This window comes from Apus apus, chromosome 9, assembly GCF_020740795.1.
Source record: "Apus apus isolate bApuApu2 chromosome 9, bApuApu2.pri.cur, whole genome shotgun sequence".
Taxonomy (NCBI): Eukaryota; Metazoa; Chordata; class Aves; order Apodiformes; family Apodidae; genus Apus; species Apus apus.
Window position 1 is genome coordinate 71,920 of NC_067290.1, and position 27,442 is coordinate 99,361.

General features: G+C 41.8%; 1 protein-coding gene across 5 annotated transcripts; it reads right to left on the reverse strand.

The window, feature by feature from the left end:
- Nucleotides 1-234: 234 nt before the first annotated feature.
- On the reverse strand, nt 235-27,390 carry PTPDC1 (protein tyrosine phosphatase domain containing 1). Of its 5 annotated transcripts, none has more exons than XM_051627482.1 (10): nt 27,354-27,390; nt 12,190-12,282; nt 9,187-9,358; nt 8,312-8,392; nt 7,974-8,092; nt 5,850-5,987; nt 3,436-4,646; nt 2,524-2,709; nt 1,260-1,370; nt 235-489 (listed from the first exon to the last, which is right to left on the reverse strand). In XM_051627482.1, the coding sequence occupies exons 2-10, from the start codon at nt 12,272-12,274 to the stop codon at nt 373-375; spliced, it is 2,220 nt and encodes a 739-aa protein (XP_051483442.1). In that variant the 5' UTR covers nt 12,275-12,282; nt 27,354-27,390; the 3' UTR covers nt 235-372. The 5 variants fall into 5 exon arrangements, 4 of the variants coding, with proteins under 4 accessions (XP_051483442.1, XP_051483443.1, XP_051483446.1 ...); XM_051627483.1 differs by lacking the exon at nt 27,354-27,390 and adding an exon at nt 26,768-26,971; XM_051627486.1 differs by lacking the exons at nt 12,190-12,282; nt 27,354-27,390 and adding an exon at nt 10,093-10,471.
- Between the last annotated feature and the right edge of the window lie 52 nt (nt 27,391-27,442).

Genomic DNA, 27,442 nt, shown 5'->3' on the forward strand with positions numbered 1-27,442 from the left:
TAACCCAATCCATGAAACCTTTGTGTACCATGGCATTGAACTTATGGCAATCATGTAACGAAGATGGTGCTGCTGGACAGTGACAGAGGCTTCTAAGCCAATCAATACCTTGGAAAACAAGAGAACAGTTCACAACATAAAAGCAGGTACCTGAAACCAAATGCTCCAGTAGGGTCACACAGGAGCTGCTCTTTACAACTATGTAGAGAGAACAATCATCACTAAAACTGCCACTAAAGAAATAAAATGCTTTATTAATAACTGCTGTTACCTGAAGTGAGACAAATTATGCCAGAAAGCAAAAAATACAGTAGCTGGAAAATGCAAAAATTGTGTAGGTCCATCTAAATCTTCAGCATAGTTATGCAGGAATCAAGAGGGATTCTCTGTTCCTTCCTTAAGCCTTTTTCTTTTGTCTTCCAGTGTTTGTTTAAATACTTTTTTCAAGGTATTGTAAACATAGGGTCCATTGTCAGAATCAAAGCTTGTCTAATAAAGAGAGACATTACAGTTCAGTTGTTAAACAGATGTAATGCAGCAAACTGCAAAGTACATGACTAACATTTTTAAAACGGTAGGTTTAGGATTTACAAAAGTGTTTGGTGATGGAGTACTTAATGCTGAGTATTTTCAATTTTAGGCTGCCTAGACATGAAAACAAACTGGAGGGAGGAATGTCATCATAGTTTTCACAGGTGACATGTCCATAGATTGAGAAGAGCATGATGAACATTCTGCTCAGATTATGTCACCTGCTGAATTTGAGAAGAAACCAGCTCTGAGCCAAGCCCTGGCAAGCTTAACCTGTCCCTGCTATTCCATGATTCCAAAAGCAAAATATGCTTATACACAACCTGTATGAAGGGCCTGAAATAACTGAATTGTAATAATTTCAGAAAATTACTCAATCTGAGGGAAAGACTCCAAGTAGCACAGAATGTACCAAAGCCTTTGGTAAGCTACTCCCAGTGACTACTTCAAAATGATCTTTTCTCTAATTTGAAGTCCATGAATGGGCAGTGATCCAAAACCAGGAAAATGAAAGGAAAAGATTAAGGCTGTAGTGAAATAATTTAATTTTTATGAGAATATTTCCTACCCTTTATGTAGGCTGATTATTACACAGTGCAAACAGATAAGCCTGAGCACACTAAGTGTGAAGGAATTCCTTGACTTTCCTCACAGCCACCTGCTCTATTGATTCACCCTTCACGATTTGAAACAAATCAATTCAATGTCACGGACAAATGGTTACTTGCCTTAGTGAATGCTTTAATAGCACGAGCAAGTAAGGCCTCCTCCACATCAGCTGGAAGCATCTGCAAGTTCACCACACAGTGTAAAATACAAAGGATAGTCTGACACTGCTCCTGGTGGGTAGAAGGAACAGCAGCTCATTAGAATAATATTTTAATGAAAAACACTTACCCTTCAGCGTTTGTTCATTGCTGTTGACTGTGCCTTCCTGTATTGAAACCTTCAGGGAGGGAATCTTCATGAGCCTTTACATAATTATTTCACCCAGGATGGGAGAAACTTTTATAGTGTATCACAAACTGCTCTGGAAATATCTAGGAGGTCCAGCATGCATCTGGAGACCTGTTTTTCCAGGTCCCTTCCACAAAAAGTAGCACTTGTGAATTGACATAGAAGAAGTGAGATTTGATCTTTTCAGTCCAAAATGCTAAGCACGTTTAGGGTTAATTCCCCAACTAACATAGGATGATCTGCAGCCCCTTCTGTCCTGCCAAGTCTCCTTCCCCATTAAAGGAAGCATGCAGAAAGTCCCCTGGGCAGTGCTGACAAGGATACACAAAGGGACAAACAGTATCTCTGTGGCTGCTAATTCCCATCCCTTTTCCCAGGGAGACAGATCTCCATGCTGGCAGGTCACTTGAGAGTGACTATTACATTAAAACCTGAGGAGTTTCTGGGAGGAGAATCTCTGTAGGCACCTGAGGAACTGAGTGGCTGGAGAGCAGATAAGCGGGCAGGACCCTGAGTGTCCCAGCACACACAAAGTGGGACAGGAGCCAGCATTCTGGGCTGTATCTGAAACAGACTTGCCAACAGGTCAGTGGAGGTGACACATCTGGAGGGCTGGGTCCAGCTCTGAGTTCCCTGGTACAAGAAGGACATCAACATACTAGACCAAGTCCAGTGAGGGGCCACAAAGATGATGAAGGGACTGCAGCATCTGTCATGCAAGCAGCCTGCTCCAGTTGACTCTGGTTTTAGCAGGGTTGTTGGACCAGGAGACACACAGAAGTATAGTTCAAGTATAGTACAGTGTTCAAATACAGTATCTGTTTGGTTTTTCTTATAATATTAATCATCATAGTATTGATTACAGCTCATGCTATTCAATTCCAAAACAATCCTCATTCTGATTTTTAAAGAGATTGAAGAGTTGCCTTTTAGAAGTCAAATCCCCTTGCCTCAAAGCTATAAAAGAATAGTTTAACACACATTAACACAAAGTACTTGGCAGTGAAAGAAGGAATTGACAGATACAATATCTACCTTTCTCAGTAAGTAAAGTGCATCCTGTGATTCTGTGCAATTTTTTGCCAGCATGTCAATATCATCTTTTGATAGAATAGGTTCTTTCAGCTGCTCTATCCAGGACCACATCAAACTGCAGAGGATGAAAGGATCTCTCTCAGTACAGATTTTATCCCAAGCTCCATCTCGAGAATTCAGTTCTTTCTTCAAAAACAAAACAAAACAAAGCTGAAAATGCATCATCTGTTTACTTTTGTCAACATTCTCTGATTGCAGCAGTACTCAGCTGCTAACGTTCCAACAAAAAATAATACATTTAAAAATAATATAGACAAGAGTTACCAAAAACTACATATTTCTAGTTCTTTTCAAAGCATCATCATTCATCAGCATTAATACAAGTGACTTTTTAAACTAGGATGACACCAACAGTGCAAATCACAACCTCCCAATTATTTCCGACAATACATGAACCAGCTTTGTATTCCAATGTCAAAGCAAGTGTTGTCAGGAGGGTTTGATTTTGAGGATAAGCAGGTATGTTTCTACTCAAGTCTTTTACACACAGAACCCCGATTAGTTCTGAGAAAGCACTGATTAACAACACAGCTCAAGCAAAGAACCTGTAGTACTTTTCTGTCACCAGCAGCCATGTTACAACCACAGATAATTGCATCAGTTTTGGTTAGTTAGTAACATGAATAAACATTACTAGAAACACTGTTTTACCCTCCTGCTAGAGGCCAACATTTGCAGGTGCAAATGCAAAAGAACTGGCCCCTAACTGACAAATACAACCATTTACTGAACTGGTATAAACTGGTGTCCCATTGTGCCAGTTCAAAGCCCATGGTGGCATTTTTGCCATTCTAGGAATTAACCCAGGTGAAATATGCAGAGCCCATAACATCAAATCAAGTTTAAAATTACCTGCCACATTTCTACCTTCTGCTTCACTTCATCCTCTCCCAGAAATTCATTTATATCTGCAAGTGCTTTTGCTGCCAAAACTCTTCGGGCTTCCAAACTTAATTCTGACTGCAGAACAATGTGTGGAATTGCCTCTGACATGTCTCTGCCACTTCGGCTTTCGTATCCAATGGAAAAGTTCACTTTAGAAGAAGAAGAAGAAGAAGTATCAGAGTCCTCGGAGACATAGCTTCTTCTGCTATACATATTGGTCTTGTGGTCTTTTCTATGAGCACTCTCATTGGGAAAATGATGCCTTGGCATTCCAGGATCCTTGGTATTGTGGATGGATGCTAGACCCGAAGCAAAGGTTCTGCTGCGTTGTACTTCTTTGGTAGAGTTCCTTCTGTGATAAAGTGAGGATCCATCTTTTTGTCCATCCAAATTAAATCTCCCTTGACTCCAGAACATGCATGTGTTACGCACTAATGCTTCCTTGCTTAGATCCAACTGTGGCTTTTGTTCCTCTGTGGAACATTCCTCACTGCTGTTCTCCTTCTGTTTGCTGCACAGTAATATCTGAGCAGGTACCGTCCAGGCAGTTTCTCCTTGTTCTAAGAGAAACTCAGTTCTCCTTAAATCTGAATCACTATAGCTTAGACGCCTTTTATGATGAGTGAAAGGCTGCAGAGATTCAGCATTCCTTCTCTTCCAAACAGGATCACATTCATGACCAAGAGAGAAAAGCGAATCCTGGGTCTCAAAGGTGGACGAGTGGGTGTGGAAGGAGTCTGAGGTGTCACTGTCCTGCCTCGCAAGCTCTCTGTCCAGCTGGGTGGACATCAGCTGAGAAACAGTCTTCTCGATTTCCGCAGTGAGATCTGGTATGTCCAACAATTCTGCCTCAACCACTTGTCTGTTTTCAGCCAAGTCCAACAACAATTTGCAGACCAGATGAACAAGTTTTGGCACATGTTTGAGATGCCTGCTCTCATAGCCGTGGAGCAGATGTCTCTGACGGGTCAGGTACTGGGACAGTGTCACTGTGTGTGACCTGGGCTCGCAGCAAGCAAATACATTTCTCAGAGGAACCAAAAACTGAGTGAATTCTCTGACACATAACAACTGCCCTCTAGTCTGAATGGAATTAGGCCTTTTTGCTCTGACATAAAGAATTGCTTGATCAGCACTCATTCTTGTTGCGAAAACTAAGTAGCAAGCTATTAGAACACCTGGAAAATATAAACCCAAGTATTAGTTGAAGAACATAAAGCTAAAATCTAAGAAGGTTCTCCTTCCCCTCTACTGGGCCTTGGTGAGACTTCACTTGGAGTATTGTGTCCAGTTTTGGGCTCGCCAGTTCAAGAGGGACAGGGATTGACTTGAGAGAGTCCAATGGAGGCTACAAGGATGATGAAGGGACTGGAACACCTGCCTGATGAGGAAAGGCTGAGAGAACTGGGGCTTTTCAGTCTGGAGAGGAGGACTGAGGGCGAATCTAATTAATGTCTATAAATACATGAGGGCATCAAGAAGGCAGGGACAACCTTTTGTCACTTGAGCCCTGTGATAGGACATGGGACAATGGATTCAAACTTGAGCACAGCAAGTTCCACCTCAACGTGAGGGAGAACTTCTTTCCTGTGAGGGTGACAGAGCCCTGGGACAGGCTACCCAGAGAGGTTGTGGAGTCTCCTTCTCTGGAGACTTTCAAGACCTGTATGGATGCCTTTCTGAAGCCCTAGCTTTGGTCCTGCTCTGGCAGGGGGGTTGGACTCAATGACCTTTGGAGGTCCCTTCCAACCCCAAACATTCTCTGATTCTGTGAAAAGAAATACTCCGTGGAACTACAGGATACAAATTTCTATAGACTTTATACCCTCTATTATGTGATGCTGTTACTTAAGTAGAATTGCATTTTTGGGAGCACAAGATAGTAAACAGTTTCTCACTACACTTTCAGTGAGAGCTAGTTTCTCACTGCAGCATCTCAAGGAATTCCATCACAGGAGCAATGGTGGCTTCCACTGGAAGGCCACAGGAAAAAGGTCTTGAAAGGGACAGAAGTAAATTAAATTTTAGCTGCTCCACCAAATCTACCTGATCTAACAATGAGTGACAGGTTTGCAAGCATGTAATAAACACCAGAAAATGAAAGTGAATGAGGTGACTTTATCCCATCAAAAATAAGTCTTCCCATGTGAATGTAACAGGGGATTATACAGTTTCAAAAATTTTCCAACATTACAGGTTACTGTTTTAAATATACTAAAACTGACCTCCTCCTGCCATTGAGAGGATTTACTCTTTTTTTAGTGTTTTAAACTGTTTTATAGATCTTGCAATGATACAGAATCTAAGCAGGTTATTAATAATTTATGACCAGATACTTATTTTTAATTTTTAAAAAAACAATTCTGTTGATCTTGCAGTACCTGTGCGCCCCAGTCCTGCATGGCAATGAACAGCTACCCTCCCTTCCTGCAAGGCAAAAGCCATGACCTTGACCATATCAAGTACAGTAGTGAGAGATGCCACTCCATAATCCTTCCATCCAAAATTATAAAAGTAAACTGAAATAAAAAGAGAGAGTTATTTTCTGTCATACCGAATGTGAAATTTTCAGTACTATAATAAATTATAGTACTTAAAATTGCATAATGGGTCTTAGAATCCAGCTACATATTGTTTGCAAGAGCCTATTTGACCATTTCAGACTACTGCTTGCTATTCAAATTTGAAAAACACACCAAGCTAGCAAAGATTTGTGAAACTAAAGTTCAACTATAATGTAAAAGGTGTAACAAAAGAGGGTGATTCATACAAAAATTACTCAGCTATGCATAGGCAGAAGGTAATTTTTTCTTTTTAGAAACAAAAGCACTTCTTCAGTCAAAAGCTCTTTCTTAAAGAGAGGCCCTTTTTCTCATCTCACCATGTGGGAAATGGTTCTTCTTCTTCCCCACATAAGTCTAAACAAAATGCCTTTTAAGTCAGCAAAGGCCTTTTGCTGATCATACCCAGCTAAGGGACCAGACACAGGAAAAATGGAAGCAAGCCAACAGGTGTGATACAAGGCAGGAAGGATGGGCAACAAGTTGTGCATTGCCCCTACTAGTTACTGCCCTAACGTAGAGCTCATGGAGGCCAATTGGCTCTGGACAGAGACACTGGCTGGACAGGGGGGTCACTGCGGTATAAAAAAGCGGCAAATTCAGCTCGGACGCTTCCTGTGTGGGACACCCCCCTGCTGTGGAGCCCGGCGCAGGGACCCTGGCCTGCCTGCCCCGGGGGTCGAGCCTGAGCGCCCAGGGTGAGCGGGCCGGGGTTCTGACCCCTGGAGCACCGAGTCCTTCCCGCAGCCGTCGGGCCGGGGCCGGATCCCGATCCCCACCCCCCGTTTTGCTGCTGGTTGCCGGGGAAACCAAACCGCTGCACCAGCCTTCGCTGCAGAGCCGCGAGGGGCCGACCCCCCAAACCACGGATTTCGAGAACCTGCCGCAGCTGCCGGCCCGGTCCGCCTTCGCTCTGCCGGGACTGGAGCCGGCCCGGTCCGCCCGCCTGTTCGCCTGCTGCTGGGGGGTCGCCCCCGTTACCGGGAAGCCGGCCTCCCTACGGACCTGCTGCCGAGCCCTGCCGGCTGGAAAGCAGCCGCCTCGCCGGGACGGTAACAACTTCATCCAACTCCCTCTTTCTCTCCCCATACTCGCACACACAGCGCGACCTCTTTGAGGACCGTCGTCGGGCTTCCTCCCTCCTCCCTCCCTCTCCTTTGATCCACAACCCTCTCTCGGAGAGAACACCTCAAGGGCACAGTACTTCTTGCACTACTTCCCTGAAGGACAATTTACTACTGCGTATATATATCCCTGGTAGCCATTTGTCATCCTTACATTTTCCCTAAACATCATCCTTCAGTTTGTGTTAACTTTCAATAAATCGATTAATTCGTGTAGTAAACACTGGTCTCAGCAGCAATTTCTGAGCGCTTTGGGGGTGCATTCTAACTTCCACTCCAAAACACGGTCCGCAGCGGCCGTTCCTCTGTGAGAGGCAGCGCCACGTGTGACCCTCGGGCTTATTCAAAAACCCCTCCACACTGGGGGGGTGGGGGAAGTCGCGAAAACATCCTGACAGCCGGGAGCCCCCCTGGCATCGGCTCGCAACACACCAGAACATGAAAATAACAAAAACACTGTTGATACAAATGTCCTCAAATGAAATAACCTTTTATAGTCTAGGTAAGAAAGCATGAATTGTACCAGAATTTGAAACACCATTAATGTTTTCTATGCTTAGTAACTCAGAAGAAAAAAAACAAATTAACCAGCTCTTGTCCTTTCTTTATTCTAAATATAAACCTTCCACCTCATTCTACCTACATACAATCTTGGATAATGCATTATTCCCTCTTGATTAGATTTGCAAAGTTTCATGTTTCCATCCCACTTTGCAACGTTTCTTATACAGCTGTTTTTAACATGCTAGAATCCAAGTGGAAATATCTTTAAGTGCCAAAATCAATAATTAATGAGGAAGAGCAGCAGGAGTGAACTTACTTCCAGCCTCCATGAAAGCTTCAGGAAGGTAGGTGAAGCCACTTTCCTGTTCCAGTGGATTCCCACAGCTCGCGTGCTCTCCAGGACGCTGGAGGTTAATTATGGTTTTTATGCCAGATCTTAAGGAAAGAACAGATGAGTCAAAGTATTATATGCAGACAAATTCTTGTGATTCCTTATTTTCTGAAACACATTTCTTCTTAGTGGAGAGTAATCTCTACCTGTATATCATTAAAATGAAAATATTTTTCTTAACAATCCAATGCTATGTTGAAAGAGAAACTGGATCAGGAATTACACCAGTTATACCTACAAAAATAATTACTTAAATTTGTTACCTTTCAAACTGTTCAATAATGCTGTACTTTTCAATTAATTCTGTTGAGGGTCGAGCCATAGCCAGTATGTTATCTGTTATCCTGAGAAATTAGGAAAGTAGATAATAGTGTTATTAATAACTTACTGGGTATTCATCTACCAAAGTAAGAAGGTTATGTTATTTTCAAGAAGGCAGGAATGCCTTGCTGATTAACTAGAAATGATTTTTCAAAACATTCTACTATCAAGTGGTGTTAGTGATAAATCCTGTTAAGCTCATCTAGATATTACGTATCAAGACCATTACAAGAACTGTTTAAATGCCAGGCCAATGAAGAGATTAAAAAATTACTTTGATCAGAAATCAGATCTCTGATCCTTGAATGTTTGGATGCTGCTGAACAGCATTTGCCATTAAAAAAAAATCAGTAAGAATGTAAAGATACATTTAATGTGAATATTACTGCATATGAATATGCTTTTGAACACATACCTATTTCACCTTCAGTAAAGGTTTTTACTTTTTCATTTATTATGAACACATTTTAATTCATTTGCATTTTTAACCTTAGTAATAACTATCTACAGCCCAGAATAGGTGTGGGTTTTTTATAATTCATGACAGAGAGGTAAATACTCTTTTTTTGATCTGAACCAAACTTATTGTAAGTAAACAGAAATCTTTCATCATCTTTCCTGGGCTACATACAATGGCTATATAGGTTTATTCTTAAGTGGCAATTCTGAATCAAACTATCATGTTTTATACCTTAGAGTAGCTGATTTAGAAAAAAAAAAAAAGCAAACAACAACCCTCATTATTTTACTTGGAATTCTCTTTTGATAAATACAATGGCTGCAGTTACATTTAGTGAGAGTAAACGCTGCTTATTACCAAGAAGAGTAGAGCCCCTTGATGGCTTGTTCCTGATCACTCCATCGAGCTGGGTTTTCATACTTGCAAGCACGTCCACCACAGGCCATGGAGCACTGCATGTGACTGGGAATGACATGGCGAAGGTGCTCCCCTACCTTGGTGTACTTTGCTGCCGGACGCCTCGAACTTCCTAGGACACAGGCAAGCACAGGAAGCTCAAGACATGCATTTCTACCATAGAAGCATCAGTTCAACCTTCAATCAATGAAGTTACAAATAGCATAAATATGTGGAAGACCCTTTGCAATTCAAAAAAAAGTCACTCTCCTCTTCTACCTGAAATTGAAAATATTTGGTCATATACTTGGTGTGTGTGTGTACATGTGCTGCTGTTTTATCTGTTCTGAGCTGTCAGAATGAAAAGCATTTATTATTCCTTGAATAAGACCTCACAGAATCATTCTGGTTGGAAAAAACCTTTAGGATCAAGTCCAACCGTAACCTCAATCCACCAGCCATTAACCCAACTCGACCAAGACCAGTGCGTACACCATGTCCCTCAGCACCACATCTACATGTCTCTTAAACACCTCTAGGGATGGAGGCTGAAACACCTCCCTGGGCAGCCTATTCCAGTGTTTAACTACCCTTTCAGTGATTTTTTTTTCTAATATCCAATCCAAACATCCCCTGGCACAACTTGAGGCCATTTCCTATCACTCATTACTTGGGAGAAGGCACCACCCCCCCTCACTCCAACCTTCTTTTAGGTAGAATCAATAAACAAAATATAAAATACAGGTGAAAAAAAAAAATCAAACCCATTACGTTATGCATATATATATTTAACAGAGCAAAAGCATATTAATGTAACACCAAGAAAATACCCAGAACTGCCAATAGTCTTAATGAAAAATACTTTACTTTTTTTTTCAGGAAAAGTTGCATCCAGCTCCTCAGGGCTGAGAGATGACACGGCCACCATGACCCGGTGAGTGGATGAGGAGAGCACCTCGACAGCCGAGCTGCGGCGCCGCTGGAGGATGCGGAGCAGGGGATCGGAGGAAGAATGCCTCCGACCCTGGAAAAAGCTGCTAAAAATACTCACTGCTGAGCGCCTTCGGGGGGAGCCCTGCATGGCTGACCAGCCCCAGCGCCCGTCTGGGGAGGCACTGGTCGGAAAGCCAAGTTGCTGAGGGCTGAAGTTGGGGCGAGATGGGCATCCCTCCGTGTGCGCTCCTGCAGCTCGGCAGCAGGGGCTGAGCTGTCTCCATAGTAACCAACAATGAAGGAGCTGCTGCCAATATCCTCAGGGCTGCTCCATTCTATAGGAATCGAGGCTGTTTGGGACAAACTGTTCTGCTGCTGATGGGAAGAGTTGCATTTCAAGTAGAGAATTTTGAAAACCGGGAGCAATCAAAACAATGGGAGTATTTAGTGAGTTGTAAATAACAGGCATTCAGAATGCAGCAAGACACAAAATATTGCATTCAAAAGAACAATCCAAACGTAGCTGGAGGCTCTGCTTCCCCAGAAACCTGTCAGTTCATTCATTATACTCCCCCACGTATTGGTTAACATTCCACAACCACCTCTCCTCCTCCACTTCGTTGCTCCAAAATGCATCATTAGTGCTGTAATAATTGGGATTACTGTGTTCCTACTGAAATGCTTCAGTACATGATGAATCGTGGACTGTTTGCTCTGGACCGTTCACATCTTCTAACAAAACCCAATTTGTTATTCAAAACAAAAGGCTTATTTTTTGGGGGGGGGCATAGCTCTTCTATTAAGCAAAGCTGTCAGCCTTACAGACTGAGATAAAGCCAATTATGGGGAGATGTACCAGATGAGTGCTTTAGGCTTTTGAAGGTAGACATTAGGTGGCAAATTGCCTCCCACTTTGCTTCCAGGGTCTTAAGAAAGAGAATGAGCTGGCTAGGATAACTGCAACACCCTCAAAAGCACAAAATTATCTTGCAACTATGTGGAGAAGAGACCATAATGCTAAAAAACTTGGTCTTCCCATTGACTGCAATTTAAAGAGAGAGAAAACTGGGGAAATCAAGAAAACTCCCCATCATTTGTTCAGTAAGCAAGTTAATCCTAAGGATGTATACTACCTTTGGGCTGTGTTTGACATTTCTTTTTGTACTATGAAAACAGTAACTCTTACAGGGGTTATTGGTAAAAATTAATCAGGCAGAAATCTACTGTTTCTTCCAGCTACTGAACAGGAATTGAGTGTGAATTTTGGATCCTGCACCCCAGCCCTTAGGGAGACAAAGTAAAGTTTGCTGTAGACACCAGGCCTGGAACATCAGGGAAGTTGTAAAAGTGACTCTGTTAGCTGTTGTCTCAAAATTATTCAAATTCAACAGTAAAGCTGATATCAAAAGGCGAGGAACTACTGAAACGTGCTTTTAATTTGGGGGCTGGGTGGAGGAGAAAGGAAATGAAAAGGCTATTTCAAGTGTTACCTCTTCTAGGAAACATGAAGAAGTTTTCTAATTAATTATAATGCTTATCTTTAATAATTTTTCTCTCCATCTTCTGAGAAACTTTTCTTCAGTATTTATCATATTATAGCAGAGCCAGAAATGAGCAAAACAAAACACTGCACATCATTATTGTCCTACTGAATCTAGCAGGACTTGCAAGTATTCATCAAAAATAGCCAGAAAGAATTACATCTCATAAGAGTTTAAATACTTTATTAGAAAGGGGAGTTTTGGTGAAGGCTTGTTGTGTTTTCAGAGCACTACACAGTTTCTGAACATAAAAATCACAGTTTCTTCAATTAAGAGACCAGACATGAAATTTACAGAAAAGCTCAACATATTAACACATCGTAGTGATGATAAAGTAATGCAGTTTGGATTTGTAACAGCCACTGCATGTTTATATTTGTGGGTAATATTTCTGGGTTGTTGGTTTTTTTTAATTTTCTAAGGAAAATCTTTTTCTTCAACATTTCTCTAAGCACTTTTAATGAACAGCATAGCAAAGAAAAATTATTACCTGCACTCATGTTTGCAAGATACACACTGCTCTCAAGCAACGAAGAATATGGTAGCTCATTTTGCAGCAAAACTCCTGCAGCCATTGCAGTACCTGTTGAAACAATAATATGTTCAACTGAAAACCTACAACAGAAGCTCAAAAATGCAAAATAAAGCAGAATACCTGGCACCTGGTTATAGAGTTGTCCAAAGCTTAAGGTTTTGGACTATGAACTGCACTTCCTTTTCCTTGTGCATTCACCTTAAAATTCAACAGCTTCACTGTGCTAGTAGTTCAACAGCTCAGTCAATTGCATCTTTCTAGCTCTAGAGTTTGGCTGATTGTGTATTTTACATGTGTTTTATATGGACAAGAATCAATCAACTGAAAGCATCTTGATTTTCTCAGTTTTTAAAAAGTAAACATATGACCAGAGGTCTTGAACTGGAATCTTAGAAGGGGCAGTTTCAGCACAGTTAATGCCATCATCATGGCAGCATAATTTCTAGATTGCACCATTTATCATTTGAGTTGACACTTGCCAGACTACCCACAAATCATACACCTCCTCTGCTCCCTGTTTTCAGTCTGCTGGAAAGTTTGAAGTCTCATATATGAGCATTCTCCTCTAACAAGGAAGTTGAAGAAAAGACTCTAAGCAGAGAACAGTTTTTTCTCATGCTTTAATATAATTTCTAATACAAGCAAAGCCCTGCTCTGAAGACCTTCTATCAGACAAAAAGAAAGCTGAAGAAATGTCAGCATATTCCATCAGTCACTTTGGTGTTGAAATAAACCATTTACATAGAGCTTGAGTGGAAATTCCTGCCCATCTCTTATTTTTATAGGAAAATAGTTGCAAGTGTAACAAAAAGCATTTTTGTTAGCAAACTTAGTATGTCTTTGTTGGATGTGTAACTGTTGAAACGTTTCTAAATAGACAAACCCCAGGTCTCAAATTCTGCTAAACCAGTAGTATGAGGCAGCAGCATAACCAGTTTTAGAAGACAGATTTGCTACACAAAACCAAAATAATGATAGTAGGGAAGAGCTGGAGTTAACAGTTCTCTGCTGTGTTGAAGTGGAGTGTTAACTGCTTGCTCTTCACTGTACACCTTTTATCTATAATGTTGCATAATGGTTTCTAAAGTAAATATTTAAATAAATTAAAAAAATCATTTCATTCATTCACATAATATATACAATCTACCACATACTTGAATAAATTGAAATTATTCTTCCAACAATACTAGTGGACTTTATCCACATCAAAATCACCCAGTACAGCTCAGTCCTTTTCAAGACACTGGGAACAAAATAGCACACACATTAATAATCCTTTAAAACTGCTCTATCAGTCTAACAGGTGAGAATTACATTTGTCTGTGAAAGCCAAAAGGCCTTTGGAAACTTCAGTGATGCTCAGAAATGCATTTCTCATGTAAAAATATAAATAAGAATTAAGAGGAATCTTAATAAAGATTAAAGAGTATCTGGAACACTGGATACCCAGCTACTTCAGCATTTCACTCTGCACTGTTAAAAGTCAATCGCTTAATAAATAGTCAGGAATACTTGCATATAATTGTACTGTCTTTGGAGAAGTTCCAAAACCTCTCCGTTTTTTTTTTCCAGTGGACTTCAAAATCAATAAGGGATGGCTTCCATCATCATGGAAGGAATATAGGACTGTTGTCAGAGAATGTAGGGAGGCAACAAGGAAAGCTAAGGCCTCCTTGGAACTTAACCTTGCAAGTCGGGTTAAGGACAATAGAAAGGGCTTTTTCAAATACATAGTCAACAAAACTAACACCAGAGGCAATATAGGCCCACTGCTGAATGAGGTGGGTGCCCTGGTGACAGAGGATATAAAGAAGGCAGAGGTGCTGAATGCCTTCGTTGCCTCTGTCTTTACTCCTGCAGGCTTTCCCCATGAGCCCCAGTTTCATATAGCCCCAGTAGAAGTCAAGATAAAGGAGGAGTTTGCTAAGGTAGATGAGGATTGGGTTAGGGATCAGTTGAGTAATCTGGACATCCATAAATTGATGGGTCCGGATGAAATGCATCCAAGGGTGCTGAGGGAGCTGGCGGAGGTCATTGCTAGTTCACTCTCCATCATCTTCGGTAAGTCATGGGTAACAGGAGAGGTGCCTGAGGACTGGAGGACAGCAAATGTCACTCCAGTCTACAAGAAGGGCATGAAGGAGGACCCGGGTAACTATAGACCGGTCAGCCTCACCTCCATCCCTGGAAAGGTGATGGAACAACTTGTCCTTGGCACTATCTCTAGACATATCAAGGACATGGGGGTCATCAAGAGCAGTCAACATGGTTTTACCAAGGGTAAGTCATGTTTGACTAACCTCATAGCCTTCTATGAGGAAATTACTAGGTGGATAGATGATGGTAGAGCAGTGGATGTGGTCTATCTTGATTTCAGTAAAGCATTTGACACGGTCTCCCACAGCATCCTTGTAGATAAGTTGATCAAGTATGGGTTTGATGATCAGGCAGTGAGGTGGATCAAGAACTGGTTGAAAGGAAGAAGTCAGAGAGTTGTAGTCAATGGGGCAGAATCTAGTTGGAGGCCTGTGACTAGTGGAGTCCCTCAGGGGTCGGTACTGGGACCGGTGTTGTTCAACATCTTCATCAACGACCTGGATGAGGGTACAGAATGTACCCTCAGCAAGTTTGCTGACGACACCAAGCTGGGAGGAGTGGCTGACACACCAGAAGGCTGTGCTGCCATTCAGAGAGACCTAGACAGGCTGGAGACTTGGGCGGGGAAAAACCTGATGAAGTTTAACAAGGGCAAGTGTAGAGTTTTGCATTTGGGGAAGAAAAATGTCATGCACCAGTACAGGTTGGGGGCTGACCTGCTGGAGAGCAGTGTAGTTGAAAGGGATCTGGGGGTCCTGGTAGACAGGAGGATGACCATGAGCCAGCAATGTGCCCTTGTGGCCAAGAAGGCCAATAGCATCCTGGGGTGCATTAGAAAGGGTGTGGTTAGTAGGTCAAGAGAGGTTCTCCTCCCCCTCTATTCTGCATTGGTGAGGCCGCATCTGGAGTATTGTGTCCAGTTCTGGGCCCCTCAGTTCAAGAAGGACAGGGAACTGCTTGAAAGAGTCCAGGGCAGAGCTACTAAGATGATGAAGGGAGTGGAACATCTCCCTGATGAGGAAAGGCTGAGGGAGCTGGGTCTCTTTAGTTTGGAGAAAAGGAGACTGAGGGGTGACCTCATCAATGTTTACAAATACGTAAAGAGTGAGTGTCAAGAAGATGGAGTTAAGCTTTTTTCAGTGATGACCAGTGATAGGACAAGGAGTAATGGATACAAATTGGAGCATAGGAGGTTTAAGGTGAATATCAGAAAATTTTTTTTACTGTGAGAGTAACAGAGCACTGGAACAGGCTGCCCAGAGAGGTTGTGGAGTCTCCTTCTCTGGAGACATTCAAGACCCGCCCGGATGCCTTCCTGTGTGATGTACTCTAGGTGACCCTGCTCTGGCGGGGGGGTTGGACTAGATGATCTTTCGAGGTCCCTTCCAACCCCTATGATTCTATGATTCTATGATTCTATGATCAGAGGAAACTTTGTAGCTGAAAAAGTAACTTCATTTTATCCCCAGAAATTCTTTTTAGAGTCAACAGAGAAGAATTAACAAAAATTGTTGGCTTACATTTCTCAGAAAGCTCTCTTACAAAAAAAATCTTAATAGCTTGTCCAGATATCACACACACATTTGAAAATGGCACGTCTCATCACATGGGCAGCAGAATCACCACCAGTAGGACTATTTAGTTTTCCTATTTCCTTGTATTCAAGTATTAAAAAAACTAGATGAAATATCAGAGATATTGTTATCACCCAAAACTATTTTTATTTTTATTTTTTTTAAACCAGAACTCAGGCTGACAAGGTCTCTTAACTGAGAAGGGAAGGGATGGAGATTAACATAGAAGGTCTACAATATTACAAAATATTAGCAGGATCGTTCTAAACAGCAGATACATTTGCTGTGTAACAAATACATATTTTTATGTAACAAATATATATTTTGTGTACCAAATATGTATTTGTATATTTGCTGTGTAACAAATTAGACCTCCCTCAATTTTATTTCACAAGAGACATCAAATCACTGTTTCCGTGTTCTGTAAAACAAGCCAGTTCTAACTGACTTAAATATTTTGTCTGTGTGCCTTTCAGTTTGCAAAATTGGCTTCCGATGTGTCCTAAATTCCAGTGTGATAAATATGCCAAAATCCTTCATATTTATTTATATTAAAAAGAGTTAAGTATGATTGTGACAATTCACTTTACAGTTATATTGCACTCCCCTGAGCAGATGAAAAATGTTGCAGTTTAGGACAGAACTACAATTTCAGGGTTGATGTCACTGGCAAGGGGTATCACACACCTGCACAGATGAAAAGAATGTTAAAACCAAAAACATTGCTTGGCTAAAAGAAACAACGCTCTGCTCACTCTTCAACCTACCAGATATTCTTGGGTTTTAAAAGGTCCTCTTCAGCATTTTGTTCATCACATGAACACTGGAAAAAAACAAGCCTGGAGCATTACTCCAGGTCATGGTTCTCATTAGCAGCCTGAGGCAAAAGAGTCACATGCCTCGTGGTGATACCACCTTAATCAGATCGACTCTGTTATCTCTGACATGCATTTCTTTATCTCTGACATGCATTTCTATTGCCATGACAGCAAAGAAGCTTTGAATCCCCATTTCCAAATTCAAGAAATGGCACAGTGCCTCAGGTGATGTCCCACTTCATCACAGGGAGCAATGTGGCTCATGCTCATGAAACCAACAGAGAGTAAAGCACTGCCTGTGCCCTTGGCTGACTGAAGTGAATAGCAACCCAAGGAAAAAAGGGACTCTTGAAACCATGATACATTGTCAGATGTCAGGCACCAAGGGGGATATGTCAGGAGACCCCCTCCAGCTGTGGATTTTTAACCTGTTTTGATGTCTGCATGTGTTTTTGAGGGGGCTGGAGCACTTTTGAGCAGAACAATTTCTAACAGAAGGGACATAACACTTTGTGTTTCCTATTGGTTGCACTGTTTGTTCACTTGTATTTGGTAACATGACAGCTGTCAAATCCAACTCACTGCTTCATACATGCAGAGAGGTGACTTTCTTGCAGAGGAAACAGTACAGGCACGCTGCCCTGTCCCAGGGGAGATCACCCCATGCTTTCATTCGCTTTTCAGGAGTGAAGCAGCCTCTTGTCCATGTCCATTTCCTCTGGAATAAACACACTTCTCTTTGTAAAGCTGCAGGTTGAGCAGGGAAGTGCCATGCGGCACATAGGACAACTAGGAGAGCAGGGATGCACCAGGAAGCAGGTTCTGCAACAAAGTGGTGGGCAGAGTTTGAAAGAAAAAACATTAAGGAGGCATCATCCCTTACTGGGTCACAGGAGCAGGTTGCAGGATGGACGCAGCACACCAGCAATGCGACTTAGCAAACTAGCAACAATCTTAGGTATTGCAACAAGGAAGATTCTTTTTCAGTATTCCACGATCTGGATATCAATGCCTTCCAAACACTGGGCTGAATTTTTGCTGCAGAATGTAATGAGAGAAAGGATCAATGCCTAATGTTTTTGCAGCCAGGAAACACTAATATAGCCAAAAAGTGGTGAGATGAGAAGATGCTGGTCTCCCTCTACCCTAGCAATTACAATGGTTGTTGAATGGATGGATTACTGTCTTTTGATTCAGAACATGTTCTGACAACAGAGGGTAGAGCTTGCATTCCACACTGGAATGATTCCAGTTGGAGCAGTTCAGCTTCCAGCACCAACAGTCTCCCCATTGTAAAGCTCCTGCTGCATTTCTGGGATCTGCCTACTAAGAGTGAGGTCCCAGCTCTCCAGATTCATGTGGATTTGGTAACCAGGAGCACAGGAGCAGACCACATATTCCAAAATATTACAGTCATGTATTAACAGGAAAAAATCTTGGATAAGCTTTCAGTTTGAAAATCTCGGTGTATAAGAAAAGCTGTTTTAATCCTCAAATAGATTCATACAATACAGGCAAATGCTCATGCCTGTAATGTAAAATTTTGAAGTTATTTTTACTGTATTCTGAAGTTATTTTGTTCTCTCCCCATAACACTCTACAGGCAACCACCCATTAAAGGAACATAGTTGAATACAGATCTAGGTAGGGGCCACGTTAGCTCTCAGGTAACACCTCTAAAATTTACTCCCTGACCTGATTCTGCAGGTACTTAGCCCTCCAGAGAAGCTCTGCTTTTGCAAGCAGTCTCATAGAAGTCAACAAGGTATTTGCCTAAGCACAAGATCATATGGGATAAAGCTTCATTACCAAAATGCAAAGTTCTGCAAACTGCACTAATTAGGACGTTTTAAATAGGCAACTAAAGATACTGTAGGTAACTAAGACTAAGAAAAAGATGATCATGTAAGGAGGACTGCTATTTAATGGAGTGGTTAAGTGATACTATATTATAACATGGTGTCTAAATTCAGGTTTTAAATCTGATGCTTTATGATAAGTAGATCATGAGAGTTTCTAACAGGAAAAAAAATCTAAATTTACTGTGACAATAACTTCTAAAGGAAGCAGTGGTAAACGAAATCATGTTTAGGTTACAACAGACTGTCTACACCGCCATGAGTAACAAAGCATTTCTTTCTCAAGGTGTGTGAAAATGGTAGGTAACTGGGTTTTGTTACTTCTTGTGACTATGAAATATGAAATTAAATGCAAAGGCTGTTGTTCTAATGTATATACCAGTTAAAAAGCATGCTAATGTAGGTATTTCACAAATACTTCAGCTACAATTAATGAAAATCTTGAAGGCAGTTTTAGCACTGAGCACACGTATTTCAAGAAGCACACACCACCTCAGTTCCCCAGGTCTGTCTGAAATTGGAAAGGCTTTACTACCTGTGAGCAAACAGCAAGAAACTGGAGAAGAGAACAAACACAGTATACGACAGAGAAAAGATAAGGTAGTGATTTAAACAATTTCCCATATAGTTTAGTTATATGTCATTTACACATCAGAGCAATACTACAGCTGTTGTAAAACTCCAGTGATTTCACTGGGACCACAATGACAACTAGTTTGTTATTCCTCTATGTGTTTTTTCCCCTTTGGGAAAAGGTGAATGTCATTTAATCATTAAGTTTGATATTTACAAAGCATTATAACTGCATCACATACAAAAGAGACATAAGAATCTAATTCATTAGAAGATTATGTAGGTGTTGCTCTGGTGATTCAATATTTGCTATTCATAGATTTTTTGACATAAATAGCAAGGAACTGCAAGCTAAACTGATGGACAGTTCTACCAATTGCCTTGACTCACGTTATTAAGTCAGGTCAGCTTTCTGCAGGAGTGTTAACCCAACAATTAACAGAAGTTATTTTAAACTACCTTGCACAGGCTGGCAGCCAGTAATTACTACTGAAAGTTATTAAAGGAAATGGTGTAAAATTAGTATATTACCTGTTCTACAAACAAAACAGGTGCCTCAGATACTCTTGATCATGAATATCATATTTACTAAGAGATTATAAGACTTGTGAGACTACATACAGAAGAATGAATATTGTCAGTGCTGCATTCCACAGCCTTCAGAAGTGGAAAAGTTTAAAAATGAACTCTGGAAGTTTGAACAACAAATTTTAAATCACTTCTAGTCAAAACCATAGTCAATGTACATGAGTTTTAAGAGAGTTTCAATAATTTGAATGTAACAGCTTACCTGTTACCCTGCAAAAAGAGTCAATGATTGTTGATCCCTTCATTGTTGCAGTACCAACCACCAGAAACACTTTGTAGGGAATTCACACTTTACAGAGCAGCTGAAGGATGTCGCCACGGTACTTCCTGAAGTTAATTGGATTGGCCACGGTAATCTGGGAGGAGCCAGTAACTTATCTTTTCTTAACTTAAGACTGTTTGAGGAGTGCCTTAGGGACTATGCAGCTAATAATCCCATAAAGTGCTTTCTGGGTCTACCTAGATTTTAAAGGGATTGAGGCAAACAGGCCACACCAACCTGATGTTTTAATACATGAATCTTCCATAATCTTTTCCTGTTCATTTCATTTTCCTATCATCAGTCACAATATCGCAGAATCATAGAATGGTTTGGGTTGGAAGGGACCTTAAAGATCATCTAGTTCCAACCCCTCTGCATGGGCAGGGACATCTCCCACTAGACCAGGTTGCACCAAGCCCCATCCAACCTGCCCTTGAACACTTCCAGGGAGGGGGCATCAACAACCTCCCTGGGCAACCTGAACCAGTGTCTCACCACCCTCACAGTAAAGAATTTCTTCCTAACATCTAATCTAAATCTCCCCTTTTCTAGTTTAAAACCATTACCCCTTAAACTATCACTACACACCCTGGTGAAAAGTCCCTCCCCAGCTTTCCTGGAGCCCCTTCAGGCACTGGAAGGTGCTCTAAGGTCTCCCTGGAGCCTTCTCTTCTCCAGGCTGAACACTCCCAGCTCTCTCCCCCTGTCTCCAGAGCAGAGCTGCTCCAGCCCTCTGATCAACTTTGTACCTCCTCTGGGCTTGCTTCCAAGAGCTCCATGTCCTTCCTGTGTTGAAGTCTCCAGAACTGGATACAGCACTCCAGGTGGGGTCTCACCAGAGTGGAGTAGAGGGACAGGATCACCTCCCTGGTCCTGCTGGCCACACTTCTGATGAAGCCCAGGACACAGTTGGCTTTGTGGGCTGCGAGTGCATATTGCCAACTCATGTTGAGCCTTTCATCTACCAACACCTTCAGGTCATTCTCCTCAAGGCTGTTCTCAATCCATTCCCCCCCCAGCCTGTATTTGCGCCTGGGGTTGACTCAACCCAGGACCTTGCACTTGGCCTTGCTGAACTTCGTAAGGTTGGTATGGGCCCGCTTCTCCAGCTTGTCAAGGTCCCTCTGGATGGCATCCCTTCCCTCCAGCGTGTCAACCACACACCATAGATGTGTGTCTACATGCATCAGGAAACAAGAACATAGCTCCAGAGATGATTTTGTGAAGTTACACTAATCACAGTTAATTTTGAAAGACCATAAAAAGAAAATCAAAGATAAATGTTTCATTATTACCTGTGGATACAAAATAGGTTTTTTTCTTACCCAATAAAGCACAGAATATCATTGACAGATTAAACTGCATATAAATGAACTGAATTAAAAGGAGTATCTCAAAACCATAACAAAAATAAGTTCCTCTGAATGTGAAGGATGTAATCTATTAAAAACCAAAGCAAAGACTTTGTTGATTTCACTAAATACTAGATAAAGTAATAAAACAAGCGACATAAAATAGGATACAACATATTATTCTATTTTACTAAATCAATTTCAAACTCTAAATATTAGCTGACAAAAAAGGCTTTCACCTATTTCTATCACTTCCATGCATGGCCATATGAAAAAATCCTTAGCAATTAAGCACTACTCACTGCTCATCATTAAAAATCCCTCCCAGTTATTTAGAAACAACTTATCTGTGCAAGCTTCTATGGATAGGATACCTGCATCGCTTAAACAAGCAAAGAGTGCTACAGGAGACAACTCAAGGCTGATGCCAACAACCTTATTAAGGCCAAGAACATCGTCTCAGCTGAATACCTACCTTAATTAGGCAAATGGAGAGATGAGTCTGAGCACATGCTAAATTGTTTTGTTCATTTTCAGAAACAATGTTGTCATCAAACTTCATTGGGTTTTTTTTGCTGTATACTGCTAATAAGAATCGGAATGAAGAGGAATCCAACTACTTCTCTATAGAAGAATGTTTGCAAATTAGCAAAGTGGTCCTTAAAATTACACTTCTAGTTTCCTACTGTTCTTGCAGGGACAAAAGAAAAATCAGATGCATGAACTGAACTGCACTGTCATTTTAGTAAACAGCAAACATCACTTCTAGCATAGAATGACTTTGGATGGAAAAGACCTTCAAGATCACCGAATCCAACCATTAACCTAAGTCCTTAACTAAACTATATCCCTAAGAACTATGTCCATACTATTCTTAAATTCCTCCAGGGATGGGCACACCACCACTGCCCTGGGCAGCCTGGGCCAGGGCCTGACAACCCCTTCAATGATGAAACTGCTCCCAACATCCAATCTAAACCTCCCCTGGCACAACTTGAGGCCATGTCTTCTTGTCCCATCCATTGTTCCTTGGGACAAGAGACCAACCTCCCCCCAAGTTCCAGCCTCCTGTCAGGCAGTTGCAGAGAGTAAGAAGGTCTCCCCTCAGCCTTGTTTGCTCCAGGCTGAACACCCCCAGCTCCCTCAGCTGCTCCTCAGCAGACTTGTGCTCCAGACCCTTCATCATCACTAGTGCAAAAAAAAAAAAAAAAAAAAGTTAAATAAAAATGAGGCCTCAAAAGATTTGTACCAAATTTTGGAAGTCACACTACAGCACCTTAGGTACTTAAAAACCCGAACAGACTGTGGAGCCTAAAATCCTATGTTGTAGGGATTTCTTTAATATACTGGTAGAAGTTTCAGTTCCAAGCAAAAACAGATTCCCTGCTGGAAGATCCCTGCAGGAATAACAACTTTGACAGCAGCATGGCTCCTTGCTCGCAGCACACATTGTTCATAGGCACTAGAAAAGCAGCTCTAGAAGTTACAGTCTCAGAATTATGAGTAAATGGGCAGACACATTTTTTCAAGTGTCTGTCAGTACACAACAAAAAAAGTGTTTAACAAAGGGAGCATCTGGTAAAATGTTTTGTAGGAGGAGATGGAGGAAGTTAGCTTTTTATTTTAGTTGACTAAAGAACAAAGAGCAGCTTTGGCTCATTAAGGAATATTAATAAATTAAAATCTTAATCTAACCATGCTCTTTCGGGGGAAGTTCTAAATGCTCACATTTGAGAAGCTGTGGCTGACATGCTTAGTGCTTACTTTAATATGGATAATATAATAACCCTATTTACCTATTTAATTCTGGGAAGGAGTTAATTCTTGGATGGTTTGGATTCTGGGTGCAGCAGCTGCTGCTTCCCTGCATCGATCTGCAGGTGCTAGAGGCTTGCTGGGCTGCCTCTCATAACTCTTCCTAGATTTGTTCTCACCATTAATGCCAGTTTATTCAGCTGAAGAACTATTTTCTTCTAGTGATCTGCAAAGTTTAGGTAGTTCCAGCAACCAGTACCCAAACATGTTTGTTCACCCAGCCTATGTCATGTTTTTGTCACAACAAGGCTTTGTGTTAACTGAGGATGACTTTCTGGGGGAGTTAACCATCAGGTTGAAAAAAATTGCCATTTCCAAGGAAAGAATGCACAGAGTAGGAGGGATGCTACTGACTAAACTAATAATCTTTATCTGTCTAGGCTTGGCATTTTCCCATTTGAACAAAATGAAGATCCAAAATCCTCTGGAAAATTCTGTTGAACCATGACTGCCAATTAAAGCTTTTTTAGGTAAGTAGAACCGGATCAGTAGGCTTCTGGCAGCTTATTTCTCTGACACTGCCTCATGGCTACAGCAGACTGAGCAAATCCACCCATCCCGTGACCTTGGTACTAATTGATCAGATTAGGCAGGTAGAAAACTGTCTAATTTGTCTCAAAAGGAACTGGATGCAATTGAAATGTTTGACCATTGCTTAGATTGCACTGTTTTCACTAGTACAGACACAGAATCAAAACATCAAATTATTGTAAAACTTAAAAAATACTAAAATCTAATTATTTTTAAGGTTAATTTTAACTTAGTACAAATTATGTATTTATATTCCTAGTTTGCTTTGGACATTACCAGCTTTACCTTTTGCTTTTTGTTCTTCTCACAGTTTGGATAATAAAACTCAAATACTGTTGCTTTATTTTCAGCTTGCATTGAAATACTCCACTGAATGCTTTAGCTTTCTGGAATTTTAAACCTGTAGAAAATTTTATGACTGTTTATAAATTTTGCTTTTAGATTTCTTTTTTCCTATATTGCTTTCTTAGAAGCATAAAGCAGTATCACACAGCAAATCAATCACACAGACAGGGTCAAAGCCTATCTTTGGCAGATCTTGACTAAAGCAGCAGTGTTACAGTTGTGAGATAAATCCACATTTAGATGCTTAATGAAATCCCAGAGCAGCTCACCTGTGATCCCTGTCCCCTTTCATCATCTGTACTGCTGACTGTCCCCCTTTTCCTGTTTGTTCCAATTAGTTACAATTGCTAATAAAGGATAAAATTGAAATGTAGTGAAATGACAGTTACAGGCATACGAAGATTTAAATCCAAAAAGTCAGTTTCAATTAAAAAATAAATTTAAAAACTGATCCATTGTATCAAGTATTACTGACAGGTCACTCGATGCCCTTGCAATGTACTAAGTGACTCCAAGCCCAGTAAAATAGTCTAGAACCTCTTTTTATGCTTAAAAATGAAAGAAAAATAGCACCCTAAACTAGATACGGTTATAAAAAGGAAAGGAGAGTCGTCCTAGAGCTACAATAGATCCATCTAGCCCTGCTTTGTGAGCTAGCTCATTTTCTACATATATGACACAGTGGTACCCATGTGGCTGCAAAGCCCTCACCCACATATGGTCTACTTGGGGTTGGTAGCTCTGTCTTTCAAACAACTGTCAGGTTGTTGGAAAAGAGAGAAATAAGGAAGAATTCCTCTTTTAATAAATTTTAGAACTTCTGAAGAGCTCCCAAATATTAAGGCAATTTGTGATGACCTTTGCTCTAATGGACCCATAATTTCTAAGAAACATTGGACCTGCTGTGGGTATGCAGAGCAGTTATGGTTTAAGCACAATCAAACTTGATTGTTCAAAAAAATGGCAGGCTAGGTAAAGGAAAAAGAGGAAATGTTAAGAAAATTAAATAGCTCTAAGCTAGTCAGTCCTTACAGGCATTTTATCATGTGCTTTTTGCTAAGGAAAAAAAATGGTCAAGCTCTGTAACACAGGGAAATGTTCGAGTGAAGAACCAAAGAGGCCAAAGGAATTGTACATATCAAGGGTTGCAGGTGGCTGTATCTTCTCCATGTTCCTGTAATAGGATTAAGTCCAGGAAATACTCCAAAGTGGAAAGAAAATTGAGGAAATAGGTGCATTTTGATGTATTTTTCTAATTTACAACATTAACAAGCTACATTTACAAATTTCTGTGGGTTTGTTGGTTGTTGTTTTTCTTACTGGTTATCACAGAATACAAGGTAGGAAGTCATTTTTTTTAATTGTTTAATATTTGCTTAAGTAATTCTGAAGCATGAACCTTGTTTCAGAAAGAAACACAAAATGTATGCCTAGGAAATGTGTCTGAAATGCTTTTGTTTTGAAAATAACTTGTCTTAAGGAGTTAGAGGTATTAATTCTCCTGCATGGGTGAACTGGCTGAGCACTGTGAAGCCAGCACCAACCACCCAGCTCTGGGCAGCCATGAGCTGAGCAGCTCCTGCAGCATGGCAGAAAAATACCCAGCCCAGGACTGAGAATCACCTGGTGAAGTAAGTAAACAAGAAACTCACCTTGCCTAGTTGAACTAAGCTGTTTTAAACAAGTATGTCTTTAATTCTGAACTACATACTAGCAGGAAGAAAAATTAAAGTAAGCCAGCAAACTATATTCTCCATTCAGAAAAGTGGGAATAGATTGCCAGCAAACTAGGAATACATTTGAGAGCTAGTACTAAAAGATAAATGCAATCTTGTACGTTATTTGAGCACTTGCAATTAATTTTTATATTATTTGTAGCACATTCCTTCCCAGCAACTAGCTTAATCCGTGCAGATTTCACAATTTCTACCCATGACTCCTCTCATTTTTAATTTTACTACTAGTATAAAAAAATACTCATAATGGCATTATTGCATTTATGATTAAGTTATTTGTGGACAAAATACTATTGAGGTGGGTTTATGCTGCCACTCAAGCAATCACATGAGAGTGGATTAAGTTGCTAATTATATCTCTGAGGTGATATTCTTACAGCATCTGGCCCTGATGACTCCCTATTTCATCTTTCTTATCTTACATGTGGCTCCATGCATGTTTCACGTAAAGTATTGATGAAAACAGGAGATGGAAAATTGCTTTCAAGCAGTAACTGCAAATACTTATATCTATTTTGTATATATTCTTTTGGGATTAATTACTCAACAGATGTGGGACCCAGTTTTACTAACTGAGGTTCATGCCTCCTGAACACATGGCTCTTCCTCAGAAAAGCAACGCAAGGGCGCTGTGCAAACAGAAAACTCTTTAAGTCTAGTTGCTAATGTATCCCATACTTCCTCTTTTTGTTAATCTCCTTAAGAGTATCGCTACACTCTGTTGGCAAAAGCCAAAACATTTACTATCCTGTTCGGACTGAACAATGTGCCATATGCACGTTTGCCTTTCAACCCCAAGGGGACTAAGCTGCGTTTTTTGAGGGTGATTAACCCAGTGACGATTAGAGGTTGGGTGTAACCGCTACAAAACATAACAACTGCTGCAAAGGAGGACGTCTCCTTCCATAGCAGGCATCAACATCTTCCGCAGCACGTATCACCCACAAAAGCCACGCTCCCCTGCCCTTATTGCAGGTCCTCACCTCCTGACAGACCGATGAAGGTTAAACCCCGCGGTGCGGTTCAGCTAACGCGGCAGGAAGGGCCGGATTCCTACGGTCCCACCTCCAGGAGCTACCCGGCCCTGCTCTGAGAGCCGCCGGTGCCGGACAAGGCCCCGGGGCTGGCGGGAGCGGCTCTGCTCGGGATGTCAACCAAGCGGTGAACGTGGAACTGCCGCAAAACCCAACCTCCCCGGCTCAGGAAGTGTGTTTTACGTCCTTTTTGTCCGTGCTGAGCACTCTGCGCTCGCGTACCTCCGGCAGGGGGGGAGCAAGGCGGGCAGAGCCAGTCCCCCAGGCCGGGGCGACCGCTCGCTGCCCCCCGCGGGGCCAGGCCGGCGGCCGAGGGAGCGGCCGAGAAGCCGCACCCCCTCGAGCAGCTGGGCCGGAGCCGCCGGGCGGGGAAGGGCCGCTTCCCCGCCGGGGCCGCGCAGCGCTGCCATGGTGACGGGGGCGGACCCGGGGGAACGATCGGCGGCAGCGGAGCACCCTGCCCCGACGGGCTGGGGGAGAAAGGGGAACGGAGCCGCCCGTGAGGGGAGGGGCGCGACAAACCCGCCGGACCCACCTGGCTGCCGCCGCCTCAGGCCGCCGCTCCGCCTCCCAGCGCGGGAAAAGGCGGCGGCGCCTGCGCGGCGGGCGGGGGGGGCGGGGCTC